Consider the following 14660-nt stretch of genomic DNA (forward strand, 5'->3'; position numbering starts at 1 on the left):
GGGACCCCAGCTCTGCATGGACCCCTTCCCACACCCTCAGGGTGTGCTGAGTGTACCCCAAGTAACACGGCTACTTCCTGGGCTGGGATTTGTCTCGCCCACTTTCTGCAGTGCAGAGGTCCACTCGAGGCATGCCACGCTGCATGTCATTTAATTTAAATTGTCTTTTATTTTTTGTGTGCACATATATACAAAAGGGGTGGATTGCATCCTAGGAGTTGTTTTTTTGGTTTTGGGTTTTTTTTTCCTCCCATAGGCTATAAAGGGAGATACGAGCTATAAAACAGAGTTAGGTGGCAGGGTGATTTTTGCAGCTTCTACACTTCAAGTATGATTCTGGGAGAAGTGATGATCTCAGGGTATTGTCTTCCTGAGTAGGAACAGCTCTGCTAAATCATTCCCCACCCATCTGGGAGGGGGGGGGTGTGCAATTCACTGAGCACAAATACCCTCCTGCATCTTTTCTGTATCTATTTATTTGGATCATTAAGTCAGCCAAGAAATATGCACAGTACTTCCCTGACAACAGAAATTCTGTGTTGCAGCTTGGTCTTTGATTTGTAAAGCTTTTCAAATGTGAACTCCTGAAGACATGGTTAATACTTGACTTGTAAGCAAACAAACCTACTCCTGATGTCCTTGCCAAACCCACCAGAGATGCCTGGACACACCTGAGCAGCTACAGAAGTCCCACCTCATAACCTCTTGAAGTGTGTAAATTGTGATCTTTTCCTTCTCTGAGAGTGACAATGGCAATAAATATTGCCATCTTGCAAAATCCCTTTGTTAAGGGTAAGAGTTAACACAGGAGTTATTACCAAATACAAACTCTACCTGAAGTTGTTAAGTATTATCATATTAGAAGTCAGAACATACACAGGCTTTTTCCTGCTGTCCTTTACATATGAATTTTTAGAAAATAAATGCATCCGAACTTCTGACACGGCTCCTAGCCATTTTACATATTGAAATATTTCACTTATATTCTCTTCTGAGCAACATATGATGTTATGCAAAACAAAGAACAGTCTGAAAGGCCGGAAGCAAGTCTTCGTGTCTCTGAGTTCTCAACACATTTTAGTTGTCCACAAACAGCAGCAGCTGGCAAATAATATTGACATTTCTTTGGGAAGCTGTAGCTTTAGATGACCTCCATAGTCCTTCTCAGACTGCTGCAGTGTTTAAGAAAACAATTTTTAAAATTTTAAATTCACAAAGAAGAAATATTAAAAGGAAGAGGGAGGCCCAGCTCATACAGCGTTGCATGTGATTTCCTCAGCCTGGCTCTCGGGGGGCCGTGCCTGCGGTGCGGGCTGGCTGGGTACAAGGAAGGCAGGTCTGAGCTCTGCGGCCAGGTGCCCGCGCTCCCACTCTGCGCTGAAATGTGGCACCTGGCCGGTGCAAGCCCACAGCTTCCAGTTCAGGACTGGTGTCTGCCAGCCAGCCTCAGGGAGTTTACAGCTATCTGCAGAAGACTGGTTGGTGTAGGAGGAGTTTTCTCCCTGCAGCAGTAGCTCCAGTTTTGGGTTGTCTTCTAGATACCACCAATTAGCCAGATATATTATGAGATGCTCATTTAGTTTCATATCTTTCAATCACTACTGAGTTTTGCTAAGCATCCCATCGACCTTTAGCTATGCCTCAGAGGAAGTTAGAAAGAGCCTTGAAAGACAGCCCTTTATTGTTAACTGCTGGAAGTATGCAAACATTAGACAGAGATTGCTCCTAAAGGTCCTGTTTTCCTCCAGCAGGGCTGGTGGTAGGGGCAGTTGCTGGGAAAAGGCAGGGAGGGTCGGGAACTGTTGAAATGCACAGTGTGCTCCACACCATAGAAAATCCCCCTGTGCAGGCACCTGCACATATGTGTTCTTAAGATGGTGAGACTGGAACGGTAGTCATTCAGCAGCACCGACTGTAATGTTAGCACTACTCTTTTGGGGTATGAACCTTCAAAATTCAGTCGTATAAGTGCTTATGCCAAATATGCTATTTCTGACTTTATAAGGCCATTTACAAGAGCTTATTGGCTTTCTTTTGTTTATTTAATTCTCTGTTGGTTACAGGATACCTTTTTCACACTACATCTTTTCAAGTCCTTCACTGTGATGTCTACTGTTTACCTGTCAGTGGCCAGGACCCAATGTTTGATGAAGAAGGTCACACAGCTGAAAGGAAAGGCAGGCTGTCCCTGCTATCTGCTCACAAGAGAGAGCAGGCAGAAAGTCCTTCCCTCAGAGTTATGGGGAAGCCTGACCAGGCGACAGGACGAAGGGGTGTCATGTGAACCCCAGTTGGGTCTGGGGGAAGCCACTAGTGGGCAGCAGGACAATCTGACCTGCAGAGCTAATGCCTTGTGTAGGATGTGACACCTACACAAAGACCTGCAAAGGAGAGGAGGAGGACTGCTGCCACATTTTAGAAAGCCCTTGAAGAGGGAGGGAAGCAGGGCTTTTGTGGCTGGGGGAGAGGAGCAGACCAGGGCAAGGGTCTCCTGATGCACGTCCCTGATTGCCACCTCTCCCAGAGAAAGAGCCACCCTGACCAGTATCCTCCTTTCTGAGCCACCAGATCTTCTATTTGTCCAGATTCTCCAGTGGCAAAGGAGAACAGGTTGAAATACTCATCTTCTCCTCCTCAAATTCATCCAAATCTTAAACAAGCAGTACTGTTTCAAACCATCCCTACTTAACGGTATATGCTAACAATAGAAATAAACAAATAGCTCAAATGTGTAACAAAATAAATAAGAGCTCACTGAGCTGGATAGTGCATCTTTTTAAAGCTGTTCTCTATCAAGAACCACAGAGTGCTCCCTTTCCTGCAAACAGCATACTCAGAAAAAAAAGTGAATTTATTCCATATTTATAGAAAAATACACTGTTTGTTTTAAATGTCCTTATGCTTAGAAGAAAAATATGGAGTTTAATCCATACTCTGCAGCAAATTTTGAAGTGGTGGCAGTTGGAGAACAAATTCCCGGTTTGAGAACACGGTTCTTTGCTCAGTGCTGTCCTTCAAAGGTCAAATATAAGAGTTGGTGTCCCGGTGTTTCCGTTTCTTGCCACATTTACCAAAATGACTGAACAAATAGAAGAGAAGAGGCATATAAGGGTGAAAGAAACAGGAAAATATGTAGTTCAAGTAGTAGTCCAAGCTGCAGTACTGAAACATTTATTTTCTGCATAGAAAATTTCCTCTTTCCTTAGTTTGTACATTGAAGCAGGCAAAAGTTGATGTAATATCCAAAGCCACTGCTTGAAACATTAATGTATAGTGCTGGCTCCTCAAGAAATTTACCCAAGGTGCAAATGTTCCCTGCATGCCTGCAGAGCAGTGAGGAGTCTGGTTTGCTCTGTGCCAGGAGGGGGAAAGCTGTGCCTACAATTCTTCAGCTATAAATTCATCTTGTACGTAGCTTTTCAATGACTTTACAACTTGTGGAAATGCTCCTATAATCAAGGGCCCTTCTTCACAGGATGATTTGATTGAGGTAGTGGCTGGTTTTCCCAAGCAGAGAGTTGCAGGCTATATTTTGCGGTATCTCTTGCACACTATTACTTTCTGCTTCTAGAAGTGCATAAGACAACTTTGTGTCTCTGTGAGAAAAATATAGATTCTATCCCCATACTTTTTTTTGGCAACTTACCTTAGTGGTACTGAAAAGTTCACATTTCTACTGAGTAAAATACCACCTGCTCATGACATCAACCTGACTGGGGAATTTACTTTGATACTTGGATAACATCACTAATTTATGACACCTCATAAGGTTGGAGGAGAATATCTCCAGGAAACCTCACCCAAGTAAAAGTAAGAAAATACTTATCATACCTTGAAAGCTGCTCCACATCCTCCACTGTCTCTGGTAAGGAAATTCCCTTTGTCTCTGGTAAAAGCAATACTAGGAGCCCACAGACAACTGCAAGTATACCTAAAATGGACATTGGAGAAATACAAAAGCAGTAAGAAAATTGTTACTTTTCTTATTTTCAATATTTATCCACTGAGAAAAGTTTATTCAGCTTAAGGTTGAAATGAGATTTTTAGAGTGCAAGAGCTATTTCTGACTGCCCTACTCTTATTAAACACCTTTACAATACATTAATTTAACCTATTAGAAAAAAGAAATTGAGGGCCAGGGGTTCATTTGTAGCCTGAATTTCCCCAAAATGGAGATCTTGGAAGTCAAAAACCTGAGATAAGTGCACAAGGGCTAGTGCATACAAACTGCACTGGAACCAGGATGGTATTTCTCACATAAGACATATCTGCCTTTGTTCAAGGGGCTCTATCATGTAGATTCATCTGTGTTTCTTGAAATCGTTGAGAAATTCTTGAAATACTCTCTTTTTGTATCCATGGACAAAGTAGATTATGTGATTCAGAATAAAAATTCATCCTTGGGAAAGAGCACTCAGATACAGAGCCAATCTGAAATAGTTCATCAGGAATGGTTATTCTGGAATAATACCCTGCATAGATATAATTTAAATAAGTAAAAAATAGAAGGGCTGGAGAAAAATGTAAAATGTTCCCTGACTATTGCACAGTCTTTTCTGATCCTCTGATTTTGTAGCTGTTTACTCGAGACAGAGTAAATTCATATGTCCTTCAGCGGCAGCAGAATTTCAGGATTAGATAATGTGAACACTGTAGCTCTATACATGTCTATTCTTGGAATAATGGTAATCTTTTAAAATTACTTCTGTCTTTCCATTTTTTCTTTCAGATAAAGCTGTCATTAGCACCAATCTCCCTTCTTATTCTATCCTATCCCTTTTGCTTTTTCCCAGTCACGTGTATCTCCTGGAAGTCTGGTTAGCCACAGACTCTCATTTCCTTGTTGGAAATAACTCCACAGGGGCATTTTTTTTTCCCAAAATGCAACTAACGAAGAAATTTTGACAGGAAAAGAAAATTACGGTTAATACAACATCCATAATTGTAACTTTATTTACCAAAAAACCCAAACCAAGTATTTTTTAAAAGAACATTAACCTCTACTTTTTGGAGACTAATCTTACTTCTCTACAATTAAAGAACTTATCTGGAAGCACCTCACATAGTTTCTTTTATGATCTTTCTGCCAAGTTACCCAAGCAAACTTGAGGTCTTTCATTAGCATGCCATGAAATCTCCCACATTTCACCCATTTGTTGTTCAGCTTCTTGCTCTAGGCATGAAGGTTGAGAGGGGCTGGTCTGAAGGGAGATGAGGCCACACGCTACACTTTTGCCCCAAAAGAAAAGCTCTGTTAGGAGAAGGATATTTAAACCAAAAGTACATTTTAAATCAAATCTTACTGAAAATAATTAGAGGTAGCTCCAACCAAATGGCTGCTAATCGGAAAAGCAGGAATGGGGCTATGATCCCACCTAGGTCACACAAACTCGAGCACAGGGAAACACCAAAGTTTCTGCAAAAGAAAAACAGTGCCAGATATTTGAGACGTGCTACCAAACAGATGAACCAGCAGTTTAAGGACTAGAATGTAAACTTAGCTCCAAAATTATCTCCTCAGTATATGCCATCCACACTGAGCAGTAGACATTCAGTTAGAAAACTCTGGAGAAAACCAAGTTCTACTCAACAGTGGTGAAATAGGGAATGGGGAAACACATAGGGAAAAGTTGAATGATTCCTGGAAGCTTCTGACATACCTCAATGTCGTAGGGTACAATTCAGTGTTTACAAGATAGACAATTTCAAAAGCCATTGTGATGCCCAGTCTTCCCAGAGTGGCAACTGTTGTTTTGAGCCATGGAATATCTGTTAATTCAAAAAGAAACTCAGGTGGAGTGTGTTTTGCTGCACAAGCAGAGCATTTCCAAGAGCCCCGGGCCCTGTCAGCAGAAGCTACATCACAGAAACACTGGATCAGTGTAAATCAGACTGAAAGGTCACTGCTGTAGATATCAGTCTATACTGGTGTTTATTGCTTTCCGGCATCATGCGAAACTGCTTTGGAGAATCAACAATCACTTCTAGTTAATTGATTCAAGATGCTGGTGAGGCATAACAACATGGGTGGGAAAATTAATGTTATAAGCTTCCATGACCGTGACCAAATTGTGCTCTGGAAAGGTGTATGTATTTATATAGGGATGTTATGCTGTAAAAAAATATCTTTGCGTCACCTCCCAAAGCCTTCTGACCACAAAGAAACTACCTCTAAAGGTGTGTAGAATCACAGATTAGTTTAGGTTGGAAAAGACCTTTAAGATCATCAAGTCCAACTGCAAATCTAACACTGCCAAGTCCACCACTAAACCATGTCCTTAAGTGTCACATCTACATGCCTTTTAAATACCTTCAGGGATGCTACAGTAAAATAAATCACCCCAGAGCAGGCCAACTACACTCTGTAATTTGCTTAGCCATTGCACATTAGACACCCTCTTAATAATGCTGCATCTGGCCATCCTCCCCCTTCCCTTCCCTGGTGTTTGCCTTTGAATGTGACATGACTGGCCCAGGGGCCTTACGCTGCCCCGGCAGCCCTGGCCAGCTCTCCTGGCTCTGCTGGAGCTCTGGTGTGCAGCCACTGTCCCGCACACATCAGTGGGAAGCCCTTATACATCAGCAGGGGGTGTGATAGTCACATATGCACTTCAGGGCAGAGCCATCCTGTTTCACCATGTGCAACCCCTCAACAGTCCAAGTGCCCTCTCTGGAGAGGCAGTGGCCTCTGGAGGCTTATCATAAAGAATGCGATAAGCACTTCTGCAATGCCACTGAGAGAAGAGAGTCTCCTGTATGGTCTAACCACGACCAGACAGATGGGCAGGTGTGTGAAACAACAAGCCTGAACCTGGCATGAAGGAGAGATCTGCCACTGGAGAGAGCTCTGGCAATGGTTGTGTTTTCTCAAAACTCTAATTGGAAGAACAAGAAAACATTTCAGTTTGCTCTGAACCAAAAATGTGATTCTTGGGGTTATTTCCCTTCCAAAACAACCAAACAAACCCCCATCAAATTTCATCCCATGTTGCAAAACACTGCCTTTGCCCTGAAAAGTTCAATTTTCAAATACTTATAAGAAAAGCAAAGGCTGGAAAGAACAAAACAAACCCACATTGCATCCCTGGCACTCCTTCGGACCATCAGACCCCCGAGGTGAGGGTGTTGTCTGTGTGCCTCCTCCCTCTGCCAGGGGACTCAAACTGTATGATCACCCCAGTATGACAGCGCTCTCACAAGCTGCCACTGAAGCTTTCCCCATCTGTATAAACAGACTTTTCTTGAAAGCAGGACTATGGACCTCGGGTGTCCCATCTGCAAGTTTCTTAATGTCCAGGCTGTCCTCTCCTCACCTGGACAGGGTCCCCTCAGCACTTCACCACTACCGAGAGCAGGCTGGTGGTAGCATCCTGCTGGTCACAAGCCACAACTTTCTCCCCTTGCTCAGGCCATACCAGCCCCACACAATGTTCTCGTTCTAACCCCAGACCTGCAGCACCATGCTCAGCATATGGTGTGACCCAAAGTACATGAAGATGCTAGAGGCAAATGTCCCAGTGCCATTATTTGTTTCCTCTTCCTGCAACAGCCCTAGCTCCAGGCAATCAACAGTCCCCAGTCCCTGTTGTCCCAGCAGAACCTTTGTACTTTTTTAACAGGTGGAAAACAATGCTAGCAAAGCCATCAGATGACATGGTGACCAGGCTCTGTGTGCCTGAATTGCCATGCCCTGTGTTGGGGTAGCTGCCACAGGAGCACGGGGTGGCTGGCATTTGCTTGCCATGTGGTGACTCTTCCAAGAGACACACAGGAGCAGGGACCTGGGGAAAATCCACCAGGACAGCAGTCAGTCTTCACAAACTTCAGTGGTCAAATGGATGAATACAAACAAGTGACAGCAATGTGATACCTCAGGGCACGATCACACAGTCACCAGTTCTGGCACCGGGATCAGACTGCTATCTTCCCTCTCCCTTCCCCATCGTTTCTGCTTCTATGAAAGCAATGAAGGTCCTCAAGCGTATGGTATTAATTTTAAGTACTTTTTGAGGAATCCCTTTAAAGGGAGTTTAACTGAGACAGAGGTGAAACAACACACATCTTTGAAGGATTTCATTTTGCATTCACCACAAATCTACCTGTTTTCAAGAGCACATCATACTCTTGAAGTGGCTTCTCATGGCTCTTCTCTGGGAAAACGGTTGTCCCACAATATAACTTCAGGAACTAAAACTTCTAAGACTGGCAAAGACTGTCCCTTACTCTGACACGAACATCCCTGGGGAGGAATTAGCCTCTCTAATGTCTGTTCAATTGCCAGTCCCCAGCTACACTAAGGCAAATCATGTTTGATATGGTAGCATTTGCCTCAGAACACCTCTAAATGCTTCCCCAGGGATAAAAAAAAGTACACAGGAGGGAAAACAATTCAAAGAAAAACCAGAAATTCTGGGAAGCCTGCGTGCAATATCAGACCTATGACTTGTCCTTGAAACCAGATAAGAATGACTTAATCAAAAGCCATACCTTTCCTCCAACACCTTAACATTGGTCAAAACCTTGGGAGGGTGAGGGCAGAACAACAGTATCCATGTTGTCTACCACAGCCCCTATATTGTGTTGTGGCTTGCCTTGTTTTATTTGCAAACAAGAAGACCACTAAGCTGCCTCAGTTAAATCACTGATTCCTTATGTCATTAAGCATCTTCCAAGTCAGGGAATATATTTTCCCTTTGTGTTTGTATACTCCTCTCTTGCACTTGCCTTCAAAAACAGTACAGGGCCTTTAAACACGTTCTTTCTAAGACTACACCCAGCTCTTGCTCACCACTCATCAAAGATATGGCCATTACATGTTCCAGTGCAATCTATAAGTAAATAAGGTATGTTGTTTCATGACTGTGATGTTGCTTGCATCATCAGACACTTTTTACTTCTATCTACTGTTTTATGTGGCCTGCTGTCTTTGCTTAAGAGGCATCAGAGAGAAGTCATTGACCTAAAGAGCCTGATGTTGGGAAGAGAATTACCTTCTGGCAAGAAGGCAGTAATAAGGCATGCAATTCCTGCCACAATGCTGCTTATTGCAAAGGGAAGGCGCCGGCCAATGTGATCAATTGTCACTAAAATTAAGAGAGCAGCAGGCAGCTCCACAGCTCCTGAGATGAAGAAGTCTAGGTAGAGGTTTCCTCCAACAATTCCTAGGCGCATGACAAGCCCTTGGTAGATCAGCGCACTTGCGAACCTAAACGACAAAGGGAAAAAAATGTTGAGAGGCAAACAAATGACTGCAAGCAGCTATAAAGACCCTAAAAGTCACAAGGCAATTTTTCTTCAAAACTTGCCACCCTGGTAACAAGCTGTACTGACATGGGCACTCACCAAGCATACATCAGGATAAGCGTGTTCCTCCTCATCTGCGGAGTCCTCACCAGGTCAAGAAAGGAGGGGTTGCTGACCTCCTCATTGCTAATAGTGATCTGAGGAGAAAAACAAGCAGCAGTCAGCTGTCGGGGGTCAGGCAGGCACTGGGGCAGAGTTTCTATGTAAACAGAGTGCTCAGCAATATTCCAGTTCAGCGAGAAAAAGCGCTGACGAGCCAACTCACTGCTTTTAGAATTCCAGAGCCATGCACAGATATGGGAAATAGCTTATAACTGGCACACTGTGGGCTGTCCTTAATCATGATTGTGCAAAAATCGAAAACAAAAAAAAAAAAAAAAAAAATCCTCAATCTTGACTTGAGAGTGGAAAAATTATTTCCGCATTGTCAACTGAGAGAGGCTGACCTGAAATTTCTTGGAAGGCAGTAAGAGGTCATTGTCACATCCAGGTCACTGGGAGCAGAGCTGTCTTCTGCCCGACGTGACAGAGAGGAGGAGGCCATGGCAGGAAGGGTAAAGCGATGGGATAAGGGAAGCAGGGACAGAGGGTGTGAGCAGCAAGCAACGGGCTTGGGAACATAGCTGGTGGCACAGCTAGGCAGCAGGAAGAAAAGAGGAATGAGAGAAAGAGCAGATCTGTGAAGGCACTTTGCGTGCTACAAAACATCCAACTGGTAAAATTCAGAGGGTCTTCAAATACGCAACCACTGTGCTGAATGTGGATTTTACCCTGGAGGAAAAAAATCCTGCAAAATATTAATTAATGGTCCTCATATACAACGTATAGTAAATGTGTTCAGTTTCCTCTGATAGAGTCACAATGAGGCACTGGGTGAAATCTTTAGTTAGAAGGTTTAACAATAACAGAAAAGGGCAGGATTTCACACAGTCTGTGTTTATACTTTGGAGTTCATCGACATAGGATGTTGTGGAGCCAGAATATTAGCAGGGCCAAAAAGGTATTAGGGACACTGATGTTTTTAACTGTGGCCAGCAGTTTTTAACCATGATGTCCACCAAGCCAGGTGGCAGACATTTTGTTTGTATGTTTATTTGGCAAGTGAAGAAGACAAGGAAGAGAAGGCAGAGGTAGTTTTAGGCAGGGACAAACCAGGAGACTGCCCAAGAACTGACGGCCACATCTGGGATTGCCATCATCACTCAAAGCAGCTGTGGGAAACATGGGGTTAAACCTCCTGTGTCCTTTGTAAGAGGATTTCAGGCAGCCTGGCTGCCTTGACACTCAGTTATTGCTCCCCTTCTGAGAGGAGGCCTCAAAAAGCAAAAAGAGGAGCAAAGCACTCTACCACCACAGCACCCTCTGCCCACACAGGCACAGGAGCCCAGGGAAACAACTGTGGGCAGTGGGGAGACACAGGTGAAAGGATGGAGAAGCACATGAGAACATGCAGATCCATGACGAGAACGTGGGTAAAGCCAAAGGCATTGCCTGAGGGTCTCGTCAGCTCAGCCAGGGCTATACCAAATGCTTTCACCCTGTATTTATTTTGCTTTTCTTCTGTAACCAGAGCCAGAAGTTTTCTTCAAATCATTGCCACTTATGTTGCATGCCAGAGCCCTTTGTGGAGCAGGTGGAGGTTGATGGGTTTCTGCAGTGATCTTGGACTTTCTCATATTATGGTCATAAAGCTGCCATGAGTGTGTTTATAAGATCAGGCTGCCAGCCATCAGTTGTGACTTTGTGCAAATATGGTTTTAGTTTTCCAAAGGACTAAAGATAAATTCAGCACAGCTGCTGCCATATATTTCCATGTCTTAATAAAGTCATAATAACCCCAAGCATGACTGAGCATTTTTTTACAGATGAAGAAAAGATCACTGTGGAAAGTCAAGTCTGTGTAGGGAAAAAAAAAATCCTCTTTTTGTTCTTTGAAGTCAATGACAGCTTTGCTATTCACACCAGTGCAGTCAGGAATTCAATGACAGGGTCCATGTTTCCAAAGATACACTATCTGAAAACTCTGAATGAAGTTTTGTAACCACCTTCCCTGACATGTTTATGTCCCAGCAAAATTACATATCAGTTTTTATGCAATAATTTTTAAAGATTCCTCATAACACAGACCTATCTTTATGCACAAGTTTAATTCTGCACAGGACAGTACATCCATGTACATTTATAATACATATGTATGTAATTTAATATATACTAGAAATATATATGTCTAGATATGTCTATATAGTAGAAAAAAAAAATATATATATACAACTCTCTCAAGAAGCAGCTGTAACTCAGCTGGTTGCAGTCTATTCTACCTTTGGACACAGACCAAGAATTTTAAAATTATCTTGAAAAGAAAACATGCTAGGATAATTATGAGCAACTGGGGGAAAAGAGTTTGTAATTTGCAATTAATTTAACGAGCTCTGTATGGAGTTGAAGTATACCAGTGTTGCAATTCACAGACCAGAAGAAGCAAATGTTTATCTGTTTTCATGCAAAGGTCATCTGTGGTTTCTGCATGTCAATAAAAATGCAAGACTGCTATATCCAGAGCTATGCAGACAACTAGGCTAAAGAGATTGCTGCAGATGTATTGGAAAATCTTACCCAAAATGCACTGATGGATAATGCCTCTAACTACTCCTTGTCCCTCCACACCTGAAGCACTTTGCTTGAAATTCTGGAGTTGCTTTGTGAAAGAGAAGTCTGACATGAGTAAATGTGAGAAATACACTTGATCCACAACTAACATGCTTCCTGGAGATGTTCTATTTCCTCTGGGCAGAGCACCAAGGATGACACACATTGTGTACTAAAAAAGTCCCAGGAATAGTTCCAGCACAAATCTGGATGTGTGGAGGTTAATCTGCTGCAGCTGTGAGTGGCTTAGGGTCATGAGCAGGGATGCTTCTGAAAAAAATTAAATATTACTTAAAACAAAAATCAGGGAAAGACACATCTCCATTCTGACATGACGCTTTGGAAGTGCTAATGTTTAGAGAGGGGAAGTGGGTGTAGCAATGCAGGGCTGAAGGTGGAGGGGGAACTGGAGCAACACAAGCTTCCCACTGCATGTCTTGGGCCAAACTTGGCACTGGGTAATGTTGACCAGGACAGGGGAAATCCCACCGGTGTATATGACCCAACCAAGGACAAAAAATCATAGAATCACAGAATCATAGAACGGTTTGGGTTGGAAGCGACCTTAAAGATCATCTAGTTCCAAACCTCCTGTCACGTGCAGGTAGACCTTCTACTAGACCAGGTTTCTCAAAGCCCCATCCAACCTGGCCTTGAACACTTCCAGGGAGGGGGCAGCCACAGCTGCTCTGGGCAACCTGTGCCAGTGCCTCACCATCCTCACAGTGAGGAATTTCTTCTTAGTATCTAATCTAAATCTGCCCTCTTTCAGTTTAAAGCCGTTATCCCTTGTCCTATCACTACACGCCCTTGTAAATATTCCCTCTCCAGCTTTCCTGCAGGCCCCTTTTAAGTACTGGAAGACAGCTATGAGGTCTACCCAGAGACTTCTCCAGCCTGAGAAACCTCAATGCTCTCAGCACGTCTTCATAGGAGAGGTGCTCCAGACCTCTGACAATCTTCATGGCCTCCTCTGGACTCGCTTGAGCAGGTCCATGTCCTTCTTATGTTGGGGGCCCCAGAGCTGGACACAGTACTCCAGGTGGTGTCTCACAAGAGCAGAGAAGGTGGGGAGAATCGCCTCCCTCAACCTGCTGGCCACACTTCTCTTGATGCAGCCCAGGATACAGTTGGCTTTCTGGGCTACTAGTGCACATTGCTGGGTCATGCTGAGTTTCTTGTGAACCAACACCCCCAGGTACTTCTCCTCAGGGACACTCTCAAGCCATTTTCCACCTAGCCTGTATTTTTGCTTGGGATTTCCCCAACCCATATACAGAAATTTGCACTTGGCCTTCTTGAACTTCATGAGGTTTGCATGGGCTCACTTCTCAAGCCTGTCAAGGTGCCTCTGGATGGCATCCCTTCCCTCCAGCATGTTGACCACACCACACAGTTTGCTGTTGGCAAACTTGCTGGGGGTGCACTCAGTCCCACTGCCCAGGTCACCGACAAAGATGTTAGACAGTCTTGGTCCCAACACTGACCAATGAGGAACACCACTCATCACTGCTCTCCACTGGGACATCAAGTCGTTGACCACAACTCTTTTAGTGTGACCATCCAACCAATTCCTTATCCACTAAGTGGTTCATCTGTGAAATCCATGTCTCTCTAATTCAGAGACAATGATGTCATGGGGGACAGTGTCAAATGCTTTGCACAAGTCCAGGTAGATGATGCCAGTTGCTCTTCCTTTACACATCAATGCTGTAACCCCATCGTAGACAGCCACCAAATTCATTAGGCATGATTTGCCCTTAGTGAAGCTATGCTGACTACCACAAATCACCACCTTATTCTCCATATGCCTTGGCATAGTTTCTGGGAGGATCTGCTCCACTATCTTGCCAGGCATAAAGGTGAGACTGTCTGGCCTGTAGTACCCTGAGTCTTCCCTTTTTCCCTTTTTAAAAATGGGGCTTAAGTTTCCCCTTTTCGAGGCAATGGGAACTTTACTGGACTGACACAATTTCTCAAATATAATGGATAGTGGTTTACAATTTCATCCACCAGTTCCCTCAGGACCTGCAGATGCATCTCGTCAGTTTCCATGCAGTTGTGCACCTTCAGGTTCCTCTCAAACCTGATCTTCTCCTTCAGTGGGCAGTTCTTCATTCTCTCAGTCCCCACCTTTGCCTTCTGTGACTTGAGCAGTGTGGCTGGAGCCCTTGCCAGTAAAGTCTGAGGCAAAAAAGTATTTGAATACCTCAGCCTTCTCCATATCCTGGATAATCAGGTCTCCCTTTTCCTTCTAGAGAGGGCCCACATTTTCCCTAGTCTTCCTTTTATCACTTATATACCTATAGCAGCTTTTCTTGTTGCCCTTGATGTTCCTGGACAGATTTAATTCTATCAGGGCTTTGGCTTTCCTAACCTGATCCCTGGCTGCTAGGACAATTTATTTGTATTCCGCTGTCCTTGCCTCCACCTTCTGTAGGTTTCCTTTTTGCGTTTGAGTTTGCCCAGAAACTCCTTGTTCATCCTGGCATTTTTGCGTGACTTTCTCTTTGTTGGGAAACATCGCTCCTGAGCTTGAAAGAGGTGATCCTTGAATACTAACCAGATTTCTTGGGCCCCTCTTGCCTCTAGGGTTTTATCCCACGTTACTCTGCCGAGCAGATCCCTGAAGAAGCCAACGTCTGCTTTCTTGAAGTTAAGGGTACTGAGCTTGCTGTGCACCCTCTTTGCTGCCCTAAGGATCTTGAACT

The 14660-nt window shown here is 43.8% G+C and overlaps 1 protein-coding gene across 1 annotated transcript in view; it reads right to left on the reverse strand.

The window, feature by feature from the left end:
- Positions 1 to 191: 191 nt before the first annotated feature.
- SLC22A3 (solute carrier family 22 member 3) overlaps positions 192 to 14660 on the reverse strand; it is a 36573-nt gene continuing 22104 nt past the window's right edge. Inside the window, exons 6-11 of the mRNA XM_009972936.3 lie at positions 9343 to 9440; positions 8991 to 9205; positions 5661 to 5769; positions 5304 to 5416; positions 3832 to 3931; positions 192 to 3079 (exon numbers count right to left, since the gene is read on the reverse strand). Of these exons, the coding sequence (XP_009971238.2) occupies positions 3022 to 3079; positions 3832 to 3931; positions 5304 to 5416; positions 5661 to 5769; positions 8991 to 9205; positions 9343 to 9440 (693 nt within the window). The 3' untranslated portion in view covers positions 192 to 3021. The remainder of the gene's footprint in view (positions 3080 to 3831; positions 3932 to 5303; positions 5417 to 5660; positions 5770 to 8990; positions 9206 to 9342; positions 9441 to 14660) is intronic.

The sequence above is a fragment of the Tyto alba genome, unplaced genomic scaffold (genome assembly GCF_018691265.1).
Source record: "Tyto alba isolate M040663 unplaced genomic scaffold, T.alba_DEE_v4.0 Super-Scaffold_22, whole genome shotgun sequence".
NCBI classification, from domain to species: Eukaryota; Metazoa; Chordata; class Aves; order Strigiformes; family Tytonidae; genus Tyto; species Tyto alba.